The 21,948-nt window shown below is 38.2% G+C and overlaps 1 protein-coding gene across 1 annotated transcript; it reads left to right on the top strand.

The window, feature by feature from the left end:
• Positions 1 to 122: 122 nt before the first annotated feature.
• LOC110043183 (serine/threonine-protein phosphatase 2A 56 kDa regulatory subunit epsilon isoform-like) lies at positions 123 to 20,626 on the top strand. The gene is made up of 14 exons (XM_020748618.2): positions 123 to 278; positions 407 to 572; positions 680 to 876; positions 7,679 to 7,780; positions 10,463 to 10,555; positions 11,247 to 11,377; positions 12,415 to 12,474; positions 13,158 to 13,266; positions 15,000 to 15,053; positions 15,536 to 15,586; positions 15,967 to 16,086; positions 16,258 to 16,385; positions 19,857 to 19,958; positions 20,295 to 20,626. The coding sequence occupies exons 1-14, from the start codon at positions 264 to 266 to the stop codon at positions 20,461 to 20,463; spliced, it is 1,497 nt and encodes a 498-aa protein (XP_020604277.1). The 5' UTR covers positions 123 to 263; the 3' UTR covers positions 20,464 to 20,626.
• Positions 20,627 to 21,948: the final 1,322 nt, after the last annotated feature.

The raw sequence follows: 21,948 nt of genomic DNA, 5'->3' as shown, positions 1-21,948 counted from the left end.
GCAGCGCTTCCTCAGCTAAAGGTCTTTCTCGCTTTACGTCAACGCGCTCTTAACATCCGGGACTTCTAATATGGCGGCGACCAGTTAGCCAATGAGAAACAGCGGTGTTTATTCGCTGGTTCCACACTCCATAGCTTGAAGTTATCTCTTCCAAAAGATTGTTTAGGCCAAGAAAAGGAATCAAAACGTAGTCGTAGGCTCGGAGAAGGAAGCGATCTTCCCTTTTCCATCGGGAAATCGCCAGTTTGCTATCCACACGTACCATGGACTCTGTGGAAGTGAGTATAATGAGTAGAGATCACGTCAAGCGTGTTGTTGTCGTTACGTATGGCAAGCACTCGCCTCTGTGCAAACATGCTCGCACTGTAAGACTCATTTCGTCGCTTTTTCCTCTTTTGTACTCTAGGCAAAAAGGCCAGGTATTAATCCTGCCCCTGCTACTGCTCATCCAGATCCATTTAATAGAAAGTCTGTTAGGAAACCGCAGAAAGCTGCGCAGAAAAAGCAACAAGGATCGTCTAGGTTTCGGTCCAAGCCAAGCTTTGAGATCCAACCTCTTGGTCTTTTGAAAGGTGGGTGACAAACTGACGGTAGAGCTGGCCTTATTCTTTGTTTGGGCATTCTCATATCCTAAGAATCAATGTTTTACTCTAAAATAACTGTTCTGTTTACAAACTAGACTCGGCGCCAGCCGAACAACAGGAGTTGTTCATCAAGAAACTACAACAGTGTTGTGTAGTCTTCGATTTCATGGATCCAGTCAGTGATTTGAAGGGAAAGGAAATTAAACGGGCATGTTTAAACGAACTTGTTGACTATATTGCGTCAGGTCGTGGAGTCCTTACTGAGGCAGTATATCCAAAAATAATCGAAATGGTGAGTAAAGCATACGAATGTCATGAGAATGCTGATTTATTATAGTCCATTAGGAGTTGCCTACCGGTGAGTCTGTAGTGGAAAGCTCACATGTTTAGAATCGATTTGCTGAGCGCCTATTTTGTTAGGGAGTTGGGCCCCTGAATTTTCATCTGTCCAGCTCTCAGCAGTCGATCTTTCGTCCATTAGACTCATTCATCTTGAAAGTTTTAGTTCGCATTATCCTTAAGTATGGAAAGATTCGCCCTATAGCAAGTCAATGCTGTCTTCCTCAAGGCGTTAAACAAGTTACAGAACTCCCTTTCCACAAATGGCTGAGGGATGAGATTTGTCGTTGAGTTTATTGCACATAAATCATTATTACACGTCAGTTCTGCAGAGGGTTATTAACTTTCGAAATTTTATATAAAAAAAATCTTTCCGGGCATTTGCAGCAGAAAGCTGATAAATTCCGCCTTTCTATACCTCGGTATTAAACATGTCTGTTAGTGTAAATATTGTTCGTTGTGATGGTTGAGTAGTACATTGAGCCAGGGTTTGAAGAACTTTTACACTTCCCAGATCTAGGATTATTTTGTTTTATTCTGGCTAAGATCTTTGCTGGCGACCAGGCTCTATTGATAAATATATCAATTACTTTGATATTGCCACGAGCGAGGAATCGATCTTCTGCCAAACGTGTTTGATGAAGGAGTGTTTGCCCAACTATGTCTCGGAATTGTAATGATACAAATCCTAAGTAATGACACATATTAAACACTTACAAGTCACCTTTCCTTCCATGCACGTACTTTTGAGACTACCTTCAGCTGTACACTCGATTCTGAAAGATCTGTTGCTGTAATATCCCACTACTTGTAAACAGTCTAATATCTTTTCCGGCTATGGAAATTAATATTTTCTCATTCGACGCCTATTGTTGCTTATACTTTGTCCTTCTGTCGTATGTTTTATTAGTTTTGCTGCATTCATGCCTTTAGTTCAAGGGAATGAATGTGTATCTCCTGATTTGGCACTGCATTATGGTACTTGAATTTCCAAAAAGTCTAAGTTGTAGGTGTGAAAAGTTTGACTATCAGTAATTTTATACTTTCGTAATGATTTGAACTTCTTTGTTATCAGATTGTAAAGTAAATGAAAAATGTTTTTAAGTCGTGCTTAAGTTGTGCTTCCTATAATGGCCCTTTAGCAGACGTCCCTGGTCTCCAAGATTCACTCTGCATCTAGTAATTGAGAGAATGGAGCAACCATGGCAACATAATTAATATTTATATTCTGCAATTGTATATCTAAAATGTTGTGCACATCTTTGATTATTTAGGAACAGGTACTATTGGCTTCTTGTAACCTAGGGGTTCGAAGATTACGACAATAAGTTGAATGCAGTTAATTCCCAATGACATACCCACTGCTTACAGGGCGTTGCCAATAGTAGCTGGTTGCTGGTGAAAATCACCATCTACTAGCTACTGTGCTGAGCTATCAGTCTGATTCTTTAGAAAGAGATGCCAAGATCATTCATCTACTCCTGCTCCAAGGATAAAGTCGCCCAGTCAATCGAACTTTGACAACCCTGAAACATGTCTGAAAATTTGCCGATACCTGATTGCTAAGACTAGTTTTGACATGTGGACAGTAGATGAATTTCATCCTTTGCCTTTCCCTGGTGAGAAACATCTCACTTGAGCTTGTCCAAAGGACAGATGGATTATGGTTTATATTCGAGAATTTTGTATCAAAACATGGATCAGACAAAAATCGTCTAGTCTGCACCTCTGATTTGTTGTGTACTTCCTGAAAAAAGATACTTTAATGTTGGTTATGCGGTATAGTTAATTACTGTCAAACATCAGAGCTAATGAGGGTAATCTACTACCATTGATGTGGTGATACTTTGAGCGATAGCTTCTTGTCACAGCTAATTGGCACTTAACAAGACGTATTATTGGAGTTTTAGAATTTCCATGTTGCCTTGGAAGTCAAATTATTTTCTGCTCAAAACACAAGTAGAATTTTAAAATGTGTTTTTTAATTCCCTCCCAAGGCAATCTTCCCCCCTACATTATTACAAGTATAAAGGAAATAAACCTAAATTAATGTGCTTTTGTGATGAATTATGAGGGAGTAAACTAATTGTTGAGTCAATGATTGATAGCATGTAATATGATGCTGTCAAGAGATGCACACTTCTTCTTTGTTCTGTCTGTCTCTCTCTCCATTTAAAGTAACTTTATTTTTAGCACTATTCCTCATGTTGCCAATATATGATCTAATCAATTGGACTTCTTTCAATCAAATCGCTGTCATTCTGCCTTGGCTTGCCTGTAGATATCCAGTGCTGTTGTTTAGATTTAAAGTTTGGGCTTTTCACAAGAACGACATCCTTGCGGTCCTAAATGTTGCCAAAGTTGTGTTTGTTCCACACTTTGCGAAAAAGCGGTTTGCCCTCTGAAATTATATACTCCACCAGATAAAATGATGCTAAAAGTACTATAAGCAAAATGAAACTGTCATCGTTATCATGTTATTGCAGAGTTTACAGGATGTACCCAAAACTGTCACCATAAGAGTGCATTCAACATTATATCACAGGATATCCTTAAAAATGGCAGTCACTCTCATTGATCATTTCTTGGTCACATGTGATTGATTAATTTAAAATCCTGTACACTCTGTCCTTCTGGGATGCCGGGTGGCCAATTGGTTAGTTTCATGTACCCAGGAGTGAATGGGCTGCATTCGAGCCCTGGAGTGGGTCAGGGTGTTGGGTTATTGTCTTCAGTGTCTCTCTTCACCTAGGAGTATAAGTGGGTCAGTGGTGGCAAATGTTTGGTGTTACCTTTTAATTGACTACCATTCCTCCCAGGCAGAGTAGAAATACTCCTGGTAGGTTTATTTTACAGAAAGCAGAGACCACCACTGGCCTGATGGACCACTAAGTTCAAACACAGTCTTAGGGTACACACTGTTTGTTGTCTAATTACTCTGCTGTGAAACAAAAAGAAAGTAATTCCCAACTTAATTCAAGTAAGGACACCAGATGCGTAGGAGGGGGCATCTTGTTTACTGATGGGATGGCCCTTTCATAACTTAATACAGCTAAAATACTAAAACATGGATCAGTCATAACACAAAATTTACTAAAGTTTTGAGATTTAAGTAGACAGTGATCAAAAGCGGGGATGCTGCTGAAATATGATAACACTTAAATTAGTCAATGCATAGCATGATTATGTAACCTCATGCCAGCAAATCTATATAACATTACAAAGCTATCTTACATTAAAGACATGAAAAATTAGGTTTCTGTACAGTTAGCCAAGATTCACATTAATGTACTCTTGGTTACTTAAGGTTACAGTATACCTTCGGGTCGGCAATTTTCTTCAAATTTGGATTTTTGGGTCAAAATAGTGGTCGAAGAATAATCTCTAATTTCTGGAAAAAAATTTGAAAAAGGCTAAATATTGGCGGAGAAATGGCGGTTTTACGTTTTCACCAGAAGTAAAACTTTACCTCTTGATTGACAGCCCTATGGCGCATATGCAATCAACCAAGACGATTTTCACGGGAGTTATCTATATGGATGTCACGAATTGACTACTCAGTTGATCAGCATTGTTGTTCTGACTACCCAGCATTTTTGGTATTAGGCGTGTCTCTATTAAGTTATAAGTAAACATAGACCACGTTTAAACCATGGACCAGTTCGAAAAAGCGGAAACAGCGAAGAACAAATGAAAATACATCAATGAGTGAAGAAGCAAAAGTTTGCCACGCAGATGAAGCTATAGTTATCGTATAAGGTGGGCAAATATTCGTGGTAAGAGAAAAGAAAGGTTCTGTAAAAATTTCGGAACTTGACAGCAATAACAGGGATGCTGAGTCTGATATCGACGAATCGTCGGACTCATTGAGACCATTTGAAATATTATCCATGCACAGTTGCCCACACACAGTTGCTCTCTGCACTTTCTTTTGTTTGTTTCCTTCGCTCAGCCACTCTAGCATTCGTATCCCTTTTAGTCTTCCCCATTTTGCCAGACCAGCTTCAAGAAAAACCAAGCTACAGAAAAATTATCTCTCTGCCTTTGGTTCCTTGAGCACATTGCTAAACACAAGAGTTTTTTAGAGATTCGCACATAAATTTCACCAGGAGGTTAACGGTAGTAAACTTTCCCTGCATTGATTGGTTTAGTTATCTGAGAACCCAGTTGAAGGCGTTTGTGGGCGGAGTTTGTTTGCGAAGCAGAAAATTTTTCTTAGCGCTGTTTTCTCGAATAAATTTTTTCACTTGAAGCAGACACTTTAAAGAGTTATAACTCAAAGGGATTTTGTTCAATTGCTCTTAAATTTGGACAGTGGCTAGTTTAACATATAAACTACAAAAGCGTGTCTGGGAATTGTTAATTTCGAGATACTTTTTCTTCGAGAGCGATTTTTGTACAATCACTCCTCATTTTTTTAATCCTATTTCGAAAATGTTCTGTTACTTTTTACTGCAATTGAATATGCCAAAACGCAGACACCTTTTTTAAGTACTTTGGGCCCTGAAATCGAGGAAAAAATTAAATTGGTGAAAAACTAAATTCGCTTTGACTTGTAGCTTTCGAAAGATGATTCGGGCGCTCGCATTTAGTGGTGGTGAAAAATTCGACAATTCAGTTTCTTTCAAAATTCTTGGTATAGTTTGATAGCCAGCTCCATAAGCTTTAATTTGATATAGGGGTTTAGGTATCTACAGCTTAAACTGCACGCGCTACATCGCGTGCGCGCGAGACACCCCTGAAGGTATGCTGTAACCTTAAGTCCAAGGCTGATGTTTGTGCAAATTGTGTTCAAATTGTTTGAACATTTGTATTGTACAAAACAAGATGTCATTATAGAGGTAACCTCATAAACTAGATAATCCTTTAGATGTCTTTAGCTTAAAAGAAACTCTGTTCTCAATTGCCTTAAATTTCTGATCAGATTTAACTCAAATTCACATTAGATTACAAAATTAAAAAAATGCTTCACTAGCAGTAACAAAAATGTAGGACAGATATGTTTATGTTTAAACAGTGAACATTGTCTAAAGTCTGTGACTGTTTTGAGCCGGTTCAGAAAGTATAAAATTTTTCCCCGAAATACCAAAAATTGGCAAAAATAAGTGCAACAAATGTACTGTAAGTGCTTCTTTGGTATCTAGGAGACTTGATGACCTATATGAGAACTCTTTAGATTCAGTTTGTATCCAGGAGACTTTAGATAATCCTGGAGAGTTGGCATAGATGTAAAGTTCCCATATATGTGGAGGGACAAGAGACCATTTATTTTAGGCTATTACAGAGATGTAAATGCAAACTAGAATCATTATTACTTAAAAATCTAATAATTAAAGCTGTACTGTAGTCCTGTACTGTACGTACAAGGTGTTGTGTTTGGTGAAAACAACATTGAATTGGCATAATCAGTATTTTTCCCAGCATCAGTGTTGAGATGGGTCTTGATCCATTAATAGTTTCTGTAGAAATGAAAAAAATTGTTAGGATCTCGTGGTAAATACAATGTTTGTAGACATAGTGGAAGTCTTTGAAAAGTGAACTTGCTGGTGAAATTGCTTGAAATTTGCTGTTTTCTAATTCTCTGACTCAAAATGGTAAAAAGTTTTAAAATAGATGTAATCCTATATGATAATTTTGTATGAGATTATAGTGATTTTTCTTTCAAGTGCTCATTATCAAAAGTTTTAAGTATCTTATTGTTTCTCTTAAAAGATGGATATAGTGACTTCAAAACATAGCAAACCCTGTACTTACAGTTCTTACTTGAAGTATATGCTTCCAAGCCTGGGCTCATAGTTTTTTGATAGAACAAGGCAAATTGATCTTTCTTACAGATTTAGACAGCTGACGGTTTGTGCATTAGCAACATCCACCCCTACTGTTCAATGTATCAGTTGTTTAACTCTTTAACAGTGGTTAGTTTACCTTGCAGCTCCCAATGTTGGTCCATATGGTGGCCTGAGTAAATGTACATCTCATGTTTCCCAGTCCTTCCCACTCGTAGACCCTTTGCATAAATGCACCAATATTTGGATAACAATACTTATGCATCTTAAGTCTCACATTCATGTGAAAAGTCCTTTGTCTGGAAACATAAGGACAAGGCTTAGGATGTATAAAGTATTGTTATTCAAATTCAGGCAGTATTTTTGCAAAGGGTCTATGAGACATTGGAAACTCAATGTGAAGAATTTCATAGTGATAACTCAGCTCTAGCCACAAAAATCCATGCAGGGTCTGTAATTGTTTCTTTTTACACACCACTAGGAGCCGTCTCTAGCTGGCCATAGTAAGCCTGACCTTTATTCTCAAAACAACTCCATAAAACATACACTGTCTTGAACAAAAAACACAGAACCAATGCACAATGATAGTCATAATCTCAAAAGAAGTGCTGAAAAAGGCTAATTATTCAACCGAAGGTGGGTGGGTGCGGAGGTCAGACTATGGCAGACAGCAACAAAAACCACTACGTGCCTCGCAAATCACATGACCTTTATTAGCTCCAGACCCAAGTGGTGTGTGAGAAAAATATTTTCCAGTTCTTTTGTTTTTCTCAGCCAGTGGAAAGTATCCCTTATTTAGCACAAAATAATAACTCCTCCAAGTTATTGAATAGATCGTAGTAGAGCATTGTTGTCAGTATGGAACATTTGGTGTAGGACATCCATAAGAACTAGTCATGGTCGGTGTGGTTTTGCTCTTGAAAAACAGTGATGTACTTTTATTAATGCACATTCTTTGTTGTGTTATAGGTCGATGCAAACATTTTTAGGACTTTACCTCCGTCGGACAACCCAGACTTTGATCCAGAAGAAGATGATCCAACGCTAGAAGCATCCTGGCCTCATCTACAGGTGAGTCTTTTTAACTTGGCACGGTTCACTCCTGCTTACAGTTTACCAGGGTTCCCAGTGCTTTCCTGGCGGGAAACACTTTCGCCTACTCAGACACTGGCAGGGCTTGAAAAAAGTGCTGTCTGGTCATCCAGGACAAGTAGATTTTCATTCTCATGTGCCCAATGGGCAGGGATCAGGCATGTCATCTGCCATCTAAAGCATTTAAAGAGCAAACAAAGACTTACCCAGGGCTAGCAAAATTTGAGAACTACTTGTCCTAAGGGCTAGCTGGAATTCAAGTTTTTTAGCCCTGCACTGGATCACCAGTCTGTCTGAAAGGGCTAGTCAGGGTTATTTTGTTGTATTGTGAGGCAAGCCTTTCTCCATCATTGAGTATAAATTCGTACTGGCAAATGTTTTGGCAACTTGACAAATTGCTGAGGGGGCAGGGGGGGGGGGTAACATGTAATGGTCTATCCCTTCTCCTCTCTCTCCCCTTCCCCTCCAGCTTTTTAATAGCAAGTCCATCCTCTTGAACTTGGATATTTTTTTAAGAGTTCCAAACCTCCTCCTAAAATAATTCAATAGAAATAACCCTCAAGGGCCTTACTAGAGCATTAACAGTATTTGAAATTCACACACAGTAACAAATAATAATAATATACATGAAAAAAGTACTCAATTCTGATTCAAGGAAGGTCTTCCAGCACTTCCTCTGTGAATTTTTTCATGTTTATATTATTAATCAGTAATCATACAGTTTTTCTCATTCAATTGGGAATTAATTTGCACTTTTGAGTTTTTCAAAAACCTGAAATTGCACTCAACGAAGCGGCTTGTGCAATTTCAGCTTTTTGAAAAACACACTCGCGCAAATTAATTCCAAATTGAACTCGAAACCATATGATTACCTATACTAAACTCATTTTAAGTCGCATGATAAATTAAGGAGTGTGCATACTTATGTCCACTTGATGAGTTCACTTATATGATGAATTCCTGCCAGAAAAGGTGAATGATATCAATAATGTGGTGGGGATAATAATTACTGCAAATGAGTGAGATTTCATGTTTCTCATATACTTGTACTTCACATTCATAAAATTTACATCTATTTTCTTCCAGAATTTTATTCCACTGAATCAAATTTTTGAAATAAAACAAAATCAATGCCTTCATTTTTTTAAAAAAAATGCCATTTAGAAACATCCAGTGAAGTGTACTCTGTTTAGGGACATTGTTTGTGTACTTGTTTTAATATGTATATTTTTTTACGTCAGGTGATGTTGTTTCTTTTTCCTTTTGAACTTAATTGAAGATGTGACATTTGGAGAAGGTTTTATTTCACTAAGAATTTGCATGCCACCCTAAACATTGCATAGGGCTTAGTCAAAGTGCTGTTTTAATTGGAACGTATCCCTTGATTCTGAATTTCTTTGTGACAATGAACATATTTGACAGATTTTCTAAAAATCTACTTTGGGAAAAATTGAAAAATAAACACTGCCACAGGAAGTTTTCATTTGAATTATCACATGTTAGGAGTCAATAGTAAATTAAATTTTGACTCTTGAAAGGATAAGCTTAGCCTCTAGAATAACATCAAGTTCTTCTTACAGCATTTTAACCAAAACAACAAAACCTTTAGAACTTGATTATGACAGGAATAAATGAAATTGTTTTGCTGAACCAGTCAAGAAAATGAAGCAGATACTACATGTTTACTAATCAGATTAAGAAATGCAAATTCTAAAAGTAGAGCATGCAAGGAAGAAACAGCAACAAGACATTAGAGGATAAAGTACGATAAAATGAAAAAAAAATGATTATGCTTAGAGGCAAGTGTTGTAACTAAAGATCAAGTGTTTCCCTTTGGTTTTGCAATCATGCTTCTCGATATAAAGCATATTTATCAAAAAATATGGGTTTCCAGTATAATTATTGTTTATGACTTATGCAATATTCCTTTTTTATAAGTGCTACATAATGAAACAATGTTACCCTGAAATGATTTACTGTAGCTGAAATTTTGAAAGTGAAAAGTTTGTTAGTCATTGAAACAAACCAGAAGGGAAGACAACAAAAACTTATTTTTTCAAGGTTACTATTTTTTATTTCCTCTTTTGTTTGGTTTCTTCTGTAAATGCTTGGGCAATAAAATTTTAATCTAATTTTGATGAACAAAAATAAGAACTCTGAACTGGGTATCTATAACACAGTTTTTTTTTTTGGTTTTTGTTTTTACTCCCCAAAATAATCAGTTGAATAAAATTACACTTCTTTGTATATGGGTATATTTTGAACTCACTATGCAAACAACTCCTAGTTCGCTTGGTAACTCAGTCTCTAGAGCACTGCTGTGGTACCAAAAAGGTTATGAGTTTGAACCCCTTACAAGCTAGTGTTTTTTTTTTGTTTTGTTTTTGTTTTTGTTGTTGTTGTTTTTTTCCACACTTAACATCCACAACTACCTAAATTGTACAATTAACTGGTGATGATCTCTCTTGTTGTAAAATCTTTTTCCATCAGTTACAATACACAAGTTCTAATTTATTTACTTGATAAAACTGGAAGAGGTTTGTCAAGAATTGAAAGATGTGAAATTGCTTTTGTTTTGAAGGTTAACAGGGGGTTAGGTTAATGTTACATGAGGCCCTGTCTTCCCTTTTCTGAAAACAAAATGGAACTTTACATTTGCAGATAGTCTATGAATTCTTCCTTCGGTTCTTGGAGTCTGCAGAGTTTCAACCCAGTGTTGCCAAGAAACACATCGATCAGAAGTTTGTTTTACAGGTAAAAACTGGTTCGATGACGCCATTTTACTGGGACATAACATAAACTGAAACAAAGTTTCTTTCTTATCATTAGTTTAGGTTAAAACTGGGCTTTTATTTCCTCTGGCGATTAAGGTACCATCAATTGAAGTTAAAATACAACTCTTGTTACAACTTTCAGTGTCACAAACACTGAAGTTGAATCCCAAATCATGGTTACTATGACAATATTAGTACATCTCTGTTGTCCACCAACATGACGGCGTGAGAATAATGTAAAGATCTGGAACTTTCTTTGGTTATTTGGGCCACTGATCATCTGTTCTGGACAACAATCATTTGGAATTAACACTTTACCTATTACTTTAACAATGCTTGAGGGTAACTTTTAGTCCACTTGCAAAGTTTTGCTAGCAAGATTTTTCCCACTAGCAAACTGGTGAGACCACTAGCAAGTTCTTTCCAAATGTTTGGGAGACATGGATGATTCTAACTCACAAACGTTTGCTAGTGGATATTTTTCTCACCCGCAGATTATCAAAAATCACTTGCATTTTGCAAGTTTGCGAGCGTTAATTTTGAGCCCTGCTTTAACTTCTCAAATGGCTAAAAATCATAAGATAAATATACATTGTTTTTAGAACTTGATAATGTCACATGAAAATGATTTATTAGTATTTGATGTGGTGTCTTTAACGTTGCTCTTGCAGCTTCTGGAACTTTTTGATAGTGAAGATCCTCGTGAGAGAGACTTCCTCAAGACAGTCCTTCACAGGATATATGGAAAGTTCCTTGGACTTAGGGCTTACATTCGAAAACACATCAATCACATATTTTTAAAGTATGTGCATCCTATTTGTTACTATTTTATGGTAATATTTTCCCACCCTTTTCACTCCCTAAAGTGGTGGATGTGTAAATTCTCCTCACAGTATCAATACCTTTTCAAGCAGATGGGTGATAAGAATAAAGAAAGTCATCCACTTAAAAATAAAAAAAAATCAATCAATAAAATCAACTTAAAATATATTTTGAGCAAATTCCCAGAATTAAGTTCAGAATTTGGAATTCAGATCTTGGGAGTGAAAGGATTAAGTTCAATAGACCTCTTTAGCTTGGGCAGTTTGTTTTCCCATTGCAGACCACGTGATGATACTCTTGAGGATTCTTGCTTTCAAATTCTTAAATAGTTGCATGTATATGAATGAGTAATTTTAAGATGGTTGACGCAAAATTCTCTACAGAACATCACATGGTCTACAATGGGGAAACAAAGTGCCTAAGCTAAAGAGGTCTATTTTTACCATGTTGGTGTACAGTGTAGTTATTTGAGAGGTTGAGATTCAAAGAATTATGAATGAACTAGATTTTCAGTATATGCTCAGTTCCCACCTTGATGTAACTACTCCCTTAGCTTGTCCTATTTTTTCATTTTTTATGCGAGTTATTTTTCTTTGAGTGCAAGCGAAGTATTTTCATCTTTCCCTAAGCGATGACTTTGGTTACAAGATTTTGCCAGTACTTAGTGAAGAAGGCTGTGTGTGTTAACATTGTTAATTTGGTAGGAAAGAGAAAACAGCTGTCAACATTTTACTAGGAGTTTTAGCAAAAAGAAAGTTTTTACATTTGTGTATTGACACACCCTTAATAAAGCAAGAAACTAGTTTTCAAAGTGTACGTTTGTCCATTCTTATGCAATCAAAAATGATGCAACTGTCCTCAAGCAATTCCACTACGTCAATAATAAATTATGTTCATCACCAAGATTTAGAGTTGTTTTTTCCTGTTCAATGAATCCCATAATGTGTACTCCTCTCTCTACTTGTAAGAGTCTTAGTTGTCGTTTTGAACTTGCTGAGGTGTTATCCTATGTCACAGATTCGTTTATGAGACAGAGCACTTCAATGGGGTTGGAGAACTACTAGAAATCTTAGGAAGGTGAGTGTGACTGTTTTTTTTCTTTTTTGGCTTTATTTTTGGCACAAAACTCTTGTGCTTTTCTAATTCTTACTCCTAATTCCAGGACCAATTCAGTCACTTGGACCTGTGTAGTGGATAGTTCTTAGAGTGACCTTGCCCAAATCTTTCTGCACTTAAAACTAATTTGTGTTCCTTGGAAACCTAACTTTAACTGCAAGGCTGACCCTGACCATGACTGATAAGGCTTACACCACAAAGCACATTAGGAAATGTTAAGTTTCCTTAAGCACCCTAGTGTCTTCCAACTAAAACAATGTCATAACTTTTTGTACCTATAATTTGAAGAGCCAGTGGTATTTCAAGTAAGAAAGGTTCCTCATATTCTAAATGTTTTACCCCATGGAGAAGCCAAGATTTAAAGGGGCTCAGTCATGGTATTTTGAGTTATTTTGGCCACATACAAAATTACCTTTAAATGGTAGGAAACCTGAAAATAACAGTTTAATAAGATAGAAAAACACCAAAGAGATAGTGATAAACCATAAAGGAACAAGGATGGCTAAGGATGGAGAAGGTTAACACGGATTACAAACGATGAATTTGAAAAATTGAGGGTAAAGTTTTCAACATGCGCAAACAGTGACTGAGCTCCTTTAAAATGAGTTTTCATTTGTTAGATAATCACTGTGTTTCTGTTTCAGTATCATCAATGGATTTGCTCTTCCACTGAAGACTGAACACAAGATGTTCTTAAACCGAGTTTTAATTCCTCTTCACAAGGTGAAGTGCCTGGGCCTGTACCATGCACAGGTAAGAATGGGAGACAAAATGGAGGCTATTCTGTGATAAACACACGAAATGACCTTTCCATTTTGAAATAACCTATGGCCAGCATCACTAAATAAATACACTGTGTCAAGCCATTCCCTTAGGGGGAGCAGTGCTCCCATGACTGACAATATCTTCAATCCAGCCTTGAGGGGCAGCCTGCACCAATTACAAGGTTCTTTATAATTCACCAATAGAGTGGTAAAAAACTGGTTTTCATTTGAGTTTTGAAAACTAATTGGTTTTGCATCAACTATGCTACACAATTGGTTTAAGAAACTCGCGCCACTTTTTCATCCAATCAGAAGTAAAACCAAAACCAATTGTGACTCGCTCGCACACGTTTCCCGCGCTTTGCGTCAGCTCCATGTACTTACTTCGAGTTTTGATTGGTTCACTGGATTCTTTGTGTCCTTTGTGATTGGCCAGAGTGATTACTTTGGCTTTGATTTTTTGACATTCAACTGAAAACTGCTCTAAAACGAAGGTAACCAACACAAACAATACACCTAGCCCTAAGAACAAAAGCCTTTCAGATTAACAAGAATGAATCAAAATAGAGGTTTTAAAGAGGTGTTGGTCAGTTGAGCCATGAGTCATCCTCACCTTCTGTAGGCGGACAACTCCTTTAAGGTGGCTCCCTATAGTTTTACGATCGCACGCGCATTTAGGGCGGAAGCTCAAGTAATCTGCGCGCTCAAACGAAAACATCAGTGTTTTTGGATATTTTATTATGTCAACATGAGCACAAAAAGCAAAACTGACAGTGAATTTTCTTGCGTTTCCTTTGGTGAAATTCCGTAAGATGCAGACTGGTAAAAAAATACCTTACTTTAGATGGAGCTCGTTTTTTAGGGAAATCTATCAGACTAGTTTTTCCGCAGCACTAAAAGACAGAAATTTTCACAAATCTAAACAACTGCCTTTAGAAACCCAATTTTTTTCGTGTTTCAAATTCGTATCCTGCCGGGTTTAATGTACTGTTAAAAATTTGGAAGATTTCACCTTCAGGAAATTCAAGAAAATCACAAATAAAGCCATAAAAACGGTTAAAAACGCAGTTGTTTGGGCATTTACAATTCAAGATTAAAAGCCAAAATTTTAGCAGAGATGATAGTAAATCAATATATCATCATTACTTATTACATCTAATATGTTTGAGAGGACTGGGTGTTAAAACGAATGCAAAAACAGCATTCAAAACATAACACTAGCGCGCCGAACGCGATAAATCATTACCTTATCGAGCCACCTTAAAGGAGCTCAGTCACGGTATTTTGAGTTATTTTGGCCAGATACAAAATTACCTTTAAATGGTAGGAAACCTGAAAATAACAGTTTAATAAGATAGAAAAACGCCAAAGAGATAGTGATAAACCATAAAGGAACACGGATGGCTAAGAATGGAGAAGATTTACAGGGATTACAAACGACGAATTTGAGAAATTGAGGCTAGACTTTTCAAGATTCACAAACCGCGACTGAGCTCCTTTAAACAGGCACTTGATCATGATCCAAGTCACATATAAACATTATGATTCATAACTTCCCATAATAAGCCTATCACACAAGCAGAGACTTTCCTCTGGTCCAAATGGATGTCCACCTACAACAGCTTTAACTTTAACTACTGAGTAATGAAAGCTAGGAAACCCTGTAGAAGATAAATCTAAATATATCTTTTTCAACATTTCTTTTCTTTCGTTGTCTTGCAGTTGGCATATTGTGTCGTTCAGTTCTTGGAAAAGGATGCCACACTTACAGAAAATGTGAGTTTTCTATTATTCTGTTGAAATTTTGTGATGAACATAAGAAATATGCACTATTCCAAGAAAACTGAATGGAATGTAAATTTCCAGGGAGATCTGAGTTTCCCAAAATTTGGGAACACCTTGCAAAGTGGTCTTCTGGCTGGTCTGTTGAACTCCAAGTTTCAAACCTTGCGAGCGTTAGAATGTGTTTTGTTCTTGAGCAAGGCACTTATTTTCACAATGTGAATTGTTCGGGCATACTGATTCTTTTGTGTTATATTTCTTTTCTTTTGGAGGGGAGGTGGGTGGGAAGGGTAAAGTCGGTAACCTGCGTTGGAGTGGTACCTAATCTAAGGGGGGTAGCAAGACTTCTTTGTTGCATCATATTACAAAAGAACAAAGTTAGATGCGATCATGCCAGCATCATTGAGCTGTCTGGTTCGACTGGGAGTAGACTTCACTTGTGTCTTTCTCGTGAAACCTGATTGTTGTTGTTTTAGGTCGTTTTAGGCTTACTAAAATACTGGCCAAAAACAAGCAGTCAAAAAGAGGTAAGTAATACGGTTATCCCGAAGATTTCGTTTTCAGTTTGTGGATCTTTCACTTTGTACCTCCTTTGTTTAGTTACTCACTTTCTTGAAATCATTTCCAGAAAAGATAATTCATTAGAAGCTAAAAATTTACGAGTTTTAAAAGTGTCCACACCCTGCAGAATTTGCGTTGTGAATTCATTTGAGGACCACGCCCCAAAATATATTACCTCGAGAATTTTTTGTGTTTGTTGCGCCTGACAAGACAACGTATCCAAACTGGTTTTATTTTCATGGTTTTGCTAAAATTGCTTTCAGCTTTGAACTGCAAGGTGACCAATTATTTAATATGGCTTCTCGCCTGTTCCTTCGCGTTCACAATGGCACACTTTGTTTTACAGGTGATGTTCCTAGGTGAAATAGAAGAAATTCTAGATGTAATAGATCCCGCTCAGTTTCAAAAAGTTATGGTACCGCTCTTCAAAAATATCGCTCGATGTGTATCAAGCCCGCATTTCCAGGTGAGTTTGAAACATTATTTGTAAGTTTGCTGTTTTTGCTGAAGGGAGAAAAAGGGGAGTGCCCTTGGCCGGGGAGAATTGGGACAGAACTTTCCCCAGGACTCTCGCGGCCACCTCAAAGTCAGCGAGATGATTTTAAATTGGGCCTATTTTTTTCTTTCCTTTTGTTAGGTCGCTGAGAGAGCGCTTTACTTCTGGAATAACGAATACATCATGAGCCTAATCGAAGAAAACTCGAACTCCATCTTACCCATCATGTTTTCAAGTTTATATAGGATATCCAAGGACCACTGGAACCAGTAAGTACCTGAACTTGTAGAAATCGAGCCTGCGTAGCAAGCGTTTCACAGGAAAGTGTGGGTGAGCAAAGTCTGGTCGTGCAAAAATTGGAGCGAGAGCAAAAACTCGACCGGGGTGTTTGCTCTCGCCCCAATTTTCGCGCGGCCAGAATGGGGGAAAAAAAGCTGTTCGTTCGTAGGGAAACGCTTGCTACGCAGGCTAGGAGAAATCCTGGTCTTTTCGTCGACGGTTTTTGGGGTCGTCTTTAAATACTTCGAGAAGAACCAGATAACGGCTGCGAAGGAGTTTGTTTGGCAAACAACAACGTCGATAAACAATTAGGAGGTATAATGAACAGAACAATGGCTGAGTGTGTGATATTGGCGTGTTTTGTTGCCGTTAACCAGAAAGGAAAATTTTTTAATCTTCTGTTTGGAATTTATCGCGGTCCTACATATTCTGTTTGGCGTTGCTCGGATAATGATAGACAAATTGAAAGAATCCAAATGAAAAAAAACCAGGCATTTCTCTTACGCAACAAAAAGTGACTTAAATTTGACAGAACTCGATGTAAAAACATGTGATTGGTGGGAAGTTTTGAAGTAAAACATGTAAACCAAATCGTGATTCGAGAGAAATCACGTGACCTAAGTCACAGCCAATTACTATCGTGGTTAGAAGTGAAATAAGCCAATCAGTTCGGTTTAAAAACCTGTATCGTACATTATAGAAAACGAGGGGAAAATGTAGACCAAACCACGCTTGGTTTTGGTGTTGCACCAGCTGGCAAAGAAGGCGTCATGTTCGTGAAATTGAACCCACTGGTAATACTCAAAATAAGATTTTACTTCGGGTATACTTTAATTTGAATTTTTGTTCACATGGGAGCAGTCAATTTGTTCTGGTAGTTCGTCTGGTGTGTGGGAGTAAGGATATTCCTAATGACGAGAGAACCGGTTTTATATAAGAAACACGTTTTGTGAAGCTCTTTGCCGACCTTGCGTGTTACTTAACAAATCAATGGTCATTTTGCGTAAGAGTATCCTATGCATGTTGAGATCATGTGCATCGTATTATCTGTCTGTTGGTGGAGATGCTTTTACCCCCGGGCTCCCCCCGATCAGTCATTGTCTTCTTTTCTTTCTGTAAGGATTAAAAAACTAAACATATCGCGCTAAGACGCTTTTCAATCAGAACTGTGGTCTGGTAATCCTAGGATTATCGATTTGTAAGACGATTAGGAGAAGAGAATTAGGAACAATTTAGACAGTTATTGTCTTCGAAACTCCTCAGTGGGTGTTAACTGTGCAGCTTTGAAATGATCGAAATCCGTTTCGTTTGTTGTTATTTTTACTTCTGCTCTTTTGGTTTTCTTTCTTCCGCCTTTCTGGTTGGGCGTAATCTCACTCGGTCAGTTCAATCGTTTCTGCGTTATTTGTGTGCTTTTGTTGGATCAGCGTAGTTTAGTGCGTGCCCTTAATCTGTCTAGCAGCAAATCTGTGATAATCCTGTAGACTCCAGTCTCCAGACATCACGGCGCACTTGTTCCATTGTCGCCCCGTTGCACCCACGACAGAAGACGAGCCAAGCGGTGCTGAACTTTGAAGCTCCCGCGATTCACCTGATAAGTTTGCACGCCAGAATTTGTTTTCCTCTCTGATAACAAGCGTTATTCTAATGGGTTGTTCAGAGATTAGAGGAACAGGAGTGGAGCATTTAAAGAAGACTGCTTTAATCTTGATCGACTTTTTTTTTTTGAATTACCGCTAATCGGCTTTCAAACAACCAAGGCGTAATCACGTTTTCTACTCGTGTTAATCGTCTTTCCCGCCCTCCACAAATTCTGCGGCGAAGCCCACGAAACCATTAAGCTTACCGTAGACTTTCGCGTGTATCCCTAGGTTTAAAAAGAATTGTCAGCGCACTGTTTTAAAATCGGTCGCCGAGTAGAACCCCGCCATCCCGTTGATGGGGTCACTTTACCCTCTCCGACTCCCGAACAAAAGCTCAGTCAATAATAATAAGAATAATAATCGATATTTAAACAGGGTGACCCCTTCAGTCGCAGGACTGGTATCAACGGGGGCCCTGTATAACGTAAAATAAAAAGAGCATGTATAAATAATATATATCTATAAAAAACTAACTACTTTAACAGATACGCTAAAATGTTTAAAAAATTAAAAAGCTTAAAAAGGTAATAGCGTTCTCATAAAAATTGGATATCGAATTGAAAATGTTCTATAAAAATAACCTAAGAAAAAAAATCGGAGATAGCCTTGAAACGTTCCTTAGGTGGCAAAATCTTTATGTTCGTTGGAAGGCTATTAAACGTGCATTTTCTTAGTTAAAAGAACCCCTTTATTAATGTGGCCACTCCGTTAATACGGCCAGATTTTTGTGGCCCGTTGGTGACCGGATTAACGAGGTTCCACTGAATGTAAAGTTTTTAAAATGAACTATCCGACAAAAATCGTGCCTTGAAGGTCTACGGTAACCCAAAGCTTTCTGTTAGCATTGATAAAATTTTTCGGTCTCTGTAGTAACAACAATTAACGTCCATAGACTGGCATTGCGTTCTTACGTTGTTCTTGTGTCTGCGTTTGGAAAATCTTCGTATGTGAGGCCCTTTTGGGGTTTTCGAAATACAGATAGTCAGGTAAAATATTCACGGGATACAGGATGTTTGGGGAGTGGAAATTAATGGGACATGGGATATTTAGATCATTTATAACGGGACATCGAGTAGGAAAATCGTTAATTTTGCAATAGGCCATTTCCGAGTGACCTTGTGTCTCTGTTTCAAAACGAGTCTTCGTGCGAAACCTTCCTTATGAGAATAAGTTTGATTTGCATGAAAGTTAACCTGTAGACGGAATGAATGGTTTAGCACGAAGACAGGGTTTTGACACAAAGGCAAAAGGCAACTCGGAAATGGTAGGCCAAAAATTAACGGGATGTGGGATACTAAGACCCACTTTCCCCCCTCCCCCCCCCCCCTCTCCCCCAATGGGGCCTCGTATGTCAATACTTTCCGGGTCTCGGTTTTTACCTAATCAGAAATCCGGCAAAAACTCCATTAGTCCCCTTTGTTTGAAACTCCATTTCGTAATTACTCCTCTCCTTATTGTCTGAAGATTTCTAACCGTTATTCCAGAAAATGAGTGGCCGGTAAAGTGCTTGGATTCTTTGCTAAACACGTTGAATTCTGGTTATAAACTCATCAAAAGAATTCTTTTTGGATGGGAATGTTCCCAGGGCAACATATCAGATTTTACCGTGTTTATTTTTTCCCAAGCACCGTGAAATACAACAACGTTAAATGCAATTAACTTGGCGCTTGTTTGTATTCATGTCTGGCTGCGATCAGTCGTGTTTCAGCCTGAGTTTTCGTGCGAGTTTTCATCAAGCCTTTTTTATCCATCATTATTTGTTGTCACCATCAATCCGGTTTTATAGTACAATACTAACTGACCTGTCTTCGCTTTCAGGACCATCGTAGCGCTCGTCTATAATGTTTTGAAGACCTTTATGGAAATGAACTCGAAACTGTTTGACGAACTAACGTCTTCGTACAAAAGCGATAGACAAAAGTGAGTGTACTTTTTTTGTTAGGTTGATTTAGAACGTTCTTTTCCGATGCGGAAGGAATGAAACAGTTTTTGTAGTAAATGAACTACTAAAAACAATTTTGTTTATGACATATATTACATTGCAGTGAATCATTTAACTAGTTCTTGGATTCACTCCTGGAAATGTTGGATTGGTTTTGAAATGAGGGCACAATTTGAAGGTGGATGCAAAAGAATTCGATTTTGTTGAGTACTGGAAAGTTCTCAGCACCTTCACCAGTTACTTTTTACTTTCGGATGTCATCGGACCTTTGTCTTGCTTGTGGTAACTATAAATTGTTCGCCTTTTCTTTTCAGAGAAAAGAAAAAGGAGAAAGAAAGAGAAGAGCTGTGGAAACAACTCGAAAAGTTGGAAATAGAAACGAGAAATAAGTCAACTTGCTCGGCGTCGAATCCCGCGGGCTCGAACCCGAATCCCTCTACCAGTTCGGGAGCCGGGACAGCGACTAAGAATGCCAAGAGCTGAACTCCCGAGCGCCGCCCGCGGTTGCTGTTTTGTCCAGACCTCCTCCGACATTTTGATTAGTGTGAAAAGTGATCCAAGTGACACTCCGTTGACCAGTGACTGAAAGAAATTATTAATTTCTAATTTGAGGAAGTTGAGCTTTGACTGACCACACCTTCGAAAAGCACGAAAGAATTTATTAATTTAAGATGTCGTATATTGTTCAGACTCGAGGGTTGTTACATACCCTTGTCTTAAGTTACTCACTGCGCGCGGAGGGAGGTGGTAAAAGTGACGCCGAAGCGCCGTTTTATTGTGTATTTTGTTTAATGTGGTCGTCCGGCGCACGGCGCGCTCGATTCCGTCTTGATTACGGTGTCGGTGGTCATTTGTTGCCTTTCGTCGTCCGGTAGTACAGTGACATTGCCTTACTATAAATGTGTGTATTACTGGCGTAGAGCGGTCATTGTCGACCAATACTCGCTTGAGACGAAACGGATACGTTAAGGCCTGGATGATATTGAAGTTTAGAAAAAAAAAATATACTTGTAATCAAATTCTGTAGATAGCCCTTCCCTAACAGGAAACCTAGCCCGCAGAACAGTGTTGTGGCGTCAATTCAACCAAGATGGTCGTCGCAAGGACAAAACAGGTTCTACCCAATAATGTATTACGATACCAATTTACCACAAAAAGCGCAGAAAACGAAACCCATTGAAACCACGAACATTGCTTTGCAGACGAGGTTTCCCAGTAAATTTTGCAGCCCTATTTCTCTAGCAATTTTCCTTGTATGTAACTTTTTACTCTGATGTCGCATTTCTTTACTACTTTGAAGTACAGTCTCTGTAAGAGACGCGCGATTAACTGAGTTGAAGGTATTTTTCACGTGATGAGGGAAAGACCAATAAACAGCATAAGATTCCTCAGGTTCTGTTTCTTTCTACAAGTTAGGCGAACCGTTCAGTCAGCGTGAGTAAAAATACCTGCGTAGAGGAGTCTGGGGAAGAAAGGTATTCCCCTTGTCCGTGAAAAGATGTCTGTGTTTCTGGACCCTGGACAGGAAATCGGGCGTTAGAAAGAGGTAGATTCTCGAGCTAATTTTCTACCAACAATGAACGTTCTTACTGGTAGAGTTTGGGGGTGAAAAGACCATTTCCGTATTCTCGGTATTGGACTGGAACTAGCTTGCAACTGAGGCTATTGCGGGGAGTGTTTTCAAATGCAAACGACATTTAAAATCTCTTCAATGCTATTCCCCGTTTGAGCCTCCATTGGAAGCTAGTTGCAGTCTAATTTTACGTGGCAAAACCCCTTTTGCGCCTGTTCCATGTTCCTATGGTCCTGCCCGGGTGGAAGGTGAACGTGACTGTAACCCAAGGCAAACCCATTCACTAGCTTTGTTAATAGTTAACAGAGAAACGCTTGCAACAAAGTTCAACCAATCAGAACAAACATGCCTTTCCTTTTAACCAATCGGGAGCCAAAGCAAACCCAGTCGTGACT

This window comes from Orbicella faveolata, unplaced genomic scaffold (assembly GCF_042242905.1).
Source record: "Orbicella faveolata isolate gen_17 unplaced genomic scaffold, um_ofav_v1 contig_24, whole genome shotgun sequence".
NCBI classification, from domain to species: domain Eukaryota; kingdom Metazoa; phylum Cnidaria; class Anthozoa; order Scleractinia; family Merulinidae; genus Orbicella; species Orbicella faveolata.
This window is presented reverse-complemented; position numbering and strand designations above follow the sequence as displayed.

Bases quoted from the DNA above. Each gene is read 5' to 3' on its own strand.
- LOC110043183 (XM_020748618.2), top strand. The intron at 11,378-12,414 runs GTATGTGCATCC...CCTATGTCACAG, and splicing joins ATCAATCACATATTTTTAAA to ATTCGTTTATGAGACAGAGC. The intron at 15,054-15,535 runs GTGAGTTTTCTA...TTGTTGTTTTAG, and splicing joins ATGCCACACTTACAGAAAAT to GTCGTTTTAGGCTTACTAAA.